The sequence below is a fragment of the Benincasa hispida genome, chromosome 7 (assembly GCF_027475165.1).
Source record: "Benincasa hispida cultivar pf3 chromosome 7, pf3_genome.v1.1, whole genome shotgun sequence".
Lineage (NCBI taxonomy): Eukaryota > Viridiplantae > Streptophyta > Magnoliopsida > Cucurbitales > Cucurbitaceae > Benincasa > Benincasa hispida.
Genome location: NC_143484.1, coordinates 20,817,148 through 20,821,259, shown reverse-complemented (window position 1 = coordinate 20,821,259; position 4,112 = coordinate 20,817,148). Strand labels below are relative to the sequence as shown.

The 4,112-nt window shown below is 32.1% G+C and overlaps 1 protein-coding gene across 2 annotated transcripts; it reads right to left on the bottom strand.

Annotated features, from left to right (window-relative positions):
* Positions 1-781: 781 nt before the first annotated feature.
* On the bottom strand, positions 782-3,824 carry LOC150035020 (uncharacterized). 2 transcript variants are annotated; one of them, XM_090315752.1, is made up of 8 exons: positions 3,518-3,824; positions 2,525-2,711; positions 2,255-2,347; positions 1,890-2,034; positions 1,669-1,779; positions 1,507-1,589; positions 1,340-1,397; positions 782-1,112 (listed from the first exon to the last, which is right to left on the bottom strand). In XM_090315752.1, the coding sequence occupies exons 2-8, from the start codon at positions 2,693-2,695 to the stop codon at positions 1,033-1,035; spliced, it is 741 nt and encodes a 246-aa protein (XP_090171878.1). In that variant the 5' UTR covers positions 2,696-2,711; positions 3,518-3,824; the 3' UTR covers positions 782-1,032. The 2 variants fall into 2 exon arrangements, with proteins under 2 accessions (XP_090171878.1, XP_090171879.1); XM_090315753.1 differs by having other exon boundaries at positions 2,864-3,791.
* Positions 3,825-4,112: the final 288 nt, after the last annotated feature.

The window sequence follows — 4,112 nt, the reverse complement described above, 5'->3', positions numbered from 1 at the left end:
TGAGGTTATGGATGTTGGGAAAGAATTTGACCAAGGAAGAGACAGGCAATAAAATAATAGGAAAAAACATCTAATTAATGTAGGGATGATACTTAAAACCTTCTTTCTTTTTCTTTTTTTTATTATAATTGAAGTACTAAATTGACCAAATTTTAATTTTAGGGACCAAATGCATCTATTTCTATGAGGAGGATTTTTAAAAATAGGAAAATAAGGGAAACTATTACACAAAATGACAAAAATTGTTATTTCTGTAAATAGTTTAACATTCTTTCTATCTATAAAAATTTTCCTTCCTACAAACTATGAGGAATACAAACACAAATTTCATAAACATAACACTAAAAAACAAATCCTTATAAAACAATGCCTAAATTTAGAAGTAAAAGAATCCAACTAGAAACCAATCTCAAACCTAAGAGATAAAAGCATCAAAGGAAGCCTAGATTTTAAAATAAGAACATCCAACAAAAAACCAATCTCAAACCTAAACTTAAAATATAAAGCCAACTTGAGTACTCACAAATAATTAATGCAATCAACACCAAACAATAAATTAAAAGATCGAATTCCCTCTTTAACTCCAAACAAATTGATAACCCAGTTCTTTTCTAAAAATGAAACAAAAAGCATTGAAAGGACAAATATAGCTAGTATAACTATACAAAAATCATCCATAAACTTTGATGTGTTTCAATTGACGTTCTAAGTGTTTAAATAAGTGTCCTTAAGTTAAAAAGAAAGTTTATACTCTTCAAAAATCATTCTAAACAACAAGCCCTTATAACGAACGACAAAATGTTAGATACTTCTCAATATTTTGAATTGCAATCTCAAATGTGGCTATTCAATACATTTTTTTGTTAAAAAGTACCCAAACTAGAGATCGCTCTATACATTATCTATTACAACAATTAGATATAGCACTTCCCCTCCAAAAAAAATCGATATATAATTCCAAAGTAAATAAATAAACAAAGACATGCTTTTGAGTATAATAGTGATGCTGTACAAGGATAGGATGTGGTTAGTTCACCAAATTCCATATTTCTTAGCCAAGCTCTCGTATATCATGCGTAGACAAACTCTGGCACTTAGATGATATCCAGAAACTGCATGCAAGCCCGTGAAAACAATTGAGTATTTCCAATTCATTTGCAGCAAATTTTGTCTACTTTTGTTATAAAGGAGAAAAAAGGAAGTTCGATAAAACAATTCGTTCTTTTGGGGGCAAAGAAAACCAATTAAATTATAAAGCGCTTACAGTTCAACACAAAAGACAAACTTTTATGCTAATTTGATAGGAGATAATGATCTAAATAACTTATAAAGAGCTAACCTGATATTAATTCATCTATGTTTTCATCATCGATTTTGCCATGAGCCATTGCGCCAATCTAAATATCCATATAAGCATTTAGTTTTCACTCAAAATGACAAGTTTGAAAAGAATACTTGATGCATGGTATGAGAAATTGGAAAGTTCTACAATAACCAATCAGTTACCACAAATACTAGATTGACGTCGTTGCTGAACGTTTTGAGGTAGTCTCGTGGTTCAACCACCTTTTTGGAACTTGAAGAAAGACCTGGATTATTGTCATTATTCTAGGTTACAAAATGTTCTATAATATCATCAATCTTTCCAAATATGTTAGCTCAACTCACCGATCTTCAAGCAATTGATAGGTAAGTATTGGGTCACAGGATTTTTGACCACTTGCAATAGTTTTCCACGTTTGCCTTTAGCTTTAGTGCTAAGCTTTTGCAACAATTGAGCTGCAATATAATCATATGTTAGAAATTTAAACAGAAGCATCATAAGGAATTAGTTTCATTCACATCACTAGCTAATAATATTTTGTTATGCAAGAAGTTAAAGAACTAACACATCATTTCACAAAACTCGTCCAATGATTCTGGTACTCGAGTCCGTGGATCAACTTTGATGAGAACTCCTTCATCAGTTCTTATAAAGACTGCTTGAACTAAACCGGCCATACAGATTCGAGAATACATGATATGAACAAGAGCCTGACATAGAGAAAATGTAAGATTATATTTTGTTCAAAGATCACAAAACTTCTATTACTGTTCCCAAGTGTGGTGTCAATATTTAAAGGAGTTTCTTCTTTTTGATCTTCTAAAGAAAAATTTTTGTAATTGCTAAACTTGATCAACATTTCTTTTCATATAACTATAAAATGTAATTCTATTACAAAAAAATAAATAAATAAATAAATAAGATACTCACCTCATGAACTATATCAGGTCTATACTTGTATGGGTCCATTCTCTTTCTCCTCGAGAATTCAGCATGTTTTTCTTGATTTAAAATCTGATAGTTCTAAAGAAACATACACACAACAATCATAGAAAAACAAGTACCATTATATTCAAGTGGAAGAACAATTAATTTTTTAAACCTATAAACTACTTGCTAAGATTAAAGGGTTAAGCTCAAAAAATTAATAAATATTAGAGAGTATCAAGAAAGATGAAATGCAACATACAAAGCTTTTACCTTTCCAACCAAGGCAAGTGTCAAAGATGCCTTCTCAAGTACGAAAATAACTCTAGATTTCATGTGCATATTTGAAAGAGCCATTGGAATACCAACATCTGCATGTTCCTCTTCAACATCATCTCTATCCTTCCTTTTTCTCGAACAAGGGTGTAGGATCCCTCTTCCCATATTTCTCCGTTAAAGACTATTAAAACAAAAATGCGTAGAGCTTAAAGAATATTAAACTTTTGCAATATAACCATTCAAACAAAAGCTCATGATACACTACTAAAAAAAATTAAATAAATAATCATAACATTTTTTTATAAAAAAAAAAAAAGTGGAAAGGCAACTTACTTGAACTAAACATGAAGGAGTGCAAGATGTTTGGTAATTTCTCTCCCAAATTTCGCACTAAACTAAGGAATAATACCAAACTTTCTTACCTAATTAACCCGAAGTTAGACATCAAACTTGATAGAATATTTGTTCACAGAACATCCACAACCTAAAACTTAAGGATTTAAACATTACACAAAACACCTGAGGAAATATTCAACATTCATAAGCCATTAAGAGTTTCAAATCATGTTGACAATCCCAATGCCAAACTTCCAAATTTAATTTGTGGATAAGTAATAAAGAATGAACAAACAACAAAAGGCCTACAAATTCAGAGCCTTAACCACCAAATTACACACTAAATCCACTAAAGCAAACATAAATTAGCTACTAAACAATGTCCAAACAGCTCAGAGACCTTGTTTCCTAGACAAACTAAACGACTCACTTTGACTTTTAATCAAATCATAAATTTCATCTAACATAAGTGAATTCAAGAAGGGGTTTTAGGGGTTTTAGAGGCTTAATACTTACTAAAATTACAGAAACGAGAGAGAACTCACGTTTGAACTTACTAAAATTAATCAAATCCTAAATCTTGAATCTATCATCAACACGTTATGAGTAACAAATTTATGCCAAACGGAAGCTGGACATTAGAGAACTCACCCGAACTCTAACCACTGCTTGAACCGGCGGCCGCGGGCGTGCGACAGGGACGGCGGCGAGAGTGATGCGCTAGAACAGAAACAAGAGAGATAGAGTGGCTGGAGCGGACGTGACGGAAGAAGAAAAACCCACCACCGGACGTGACGGCGACGGCCGTGAATGACGATCGGCGAGCTGGAGTGGTTGGAGCGGCGAGGTGGGCGGACCGACGGTAGACGAATGTGTCTGAGGGGGAGCGGCGGCTAGGGCCTGGCGAAGGTGTCTGCGCGAGAGTGAGAGAGAGGAGTCCTTTTTTCTTAACTTTTATAATATATAACTCTAGAACCCTAATATATAAAAGGGGCGTTTGGGGCGAGAATATCTAAAATTATAATAGTCAAGTAAATATTATTTTGTATTTCAAAATTCTCATTCGTTACCTTATTTATTATTTTACATTTATCATTTTTTTTAATTATTTGTTACAGTATTACTATTTATTATCTTTTTTATTATTTTACATTCATCATTTTTTTAATTATTTGTTACAGTATTTATTATTTTTTTACCTTTTTCCCCTTTTTTTTAAAAAAAAATTGATATGAATAACCTAATA

Excerpts from the sequence above, each read along its gene's own strand:
- LOC150035020 (XM_090315752.1), bottom strand. The coding sequence starts at position 2,695 with ATGGGAAGAGGGATCCTACACCCTTGTTCGAGAAAAAGGAAGGATAGA. Across the intron at positions 2,348-2,524 it reads CACTTGCCTTGGTTGGAAAG|AACTATCAGATTTTAAATCA; the intron begins GTAAAAGCTTTG and ends ATGTTTCTTTAG. Across the intron at positions 1,113-1,339 it reads CATAGATGAATTAATATCAG|TTTCTGGATATCATCTAAGT; the intron begins GTTAGCTCTTTA and ends GCTTGCATGCAG.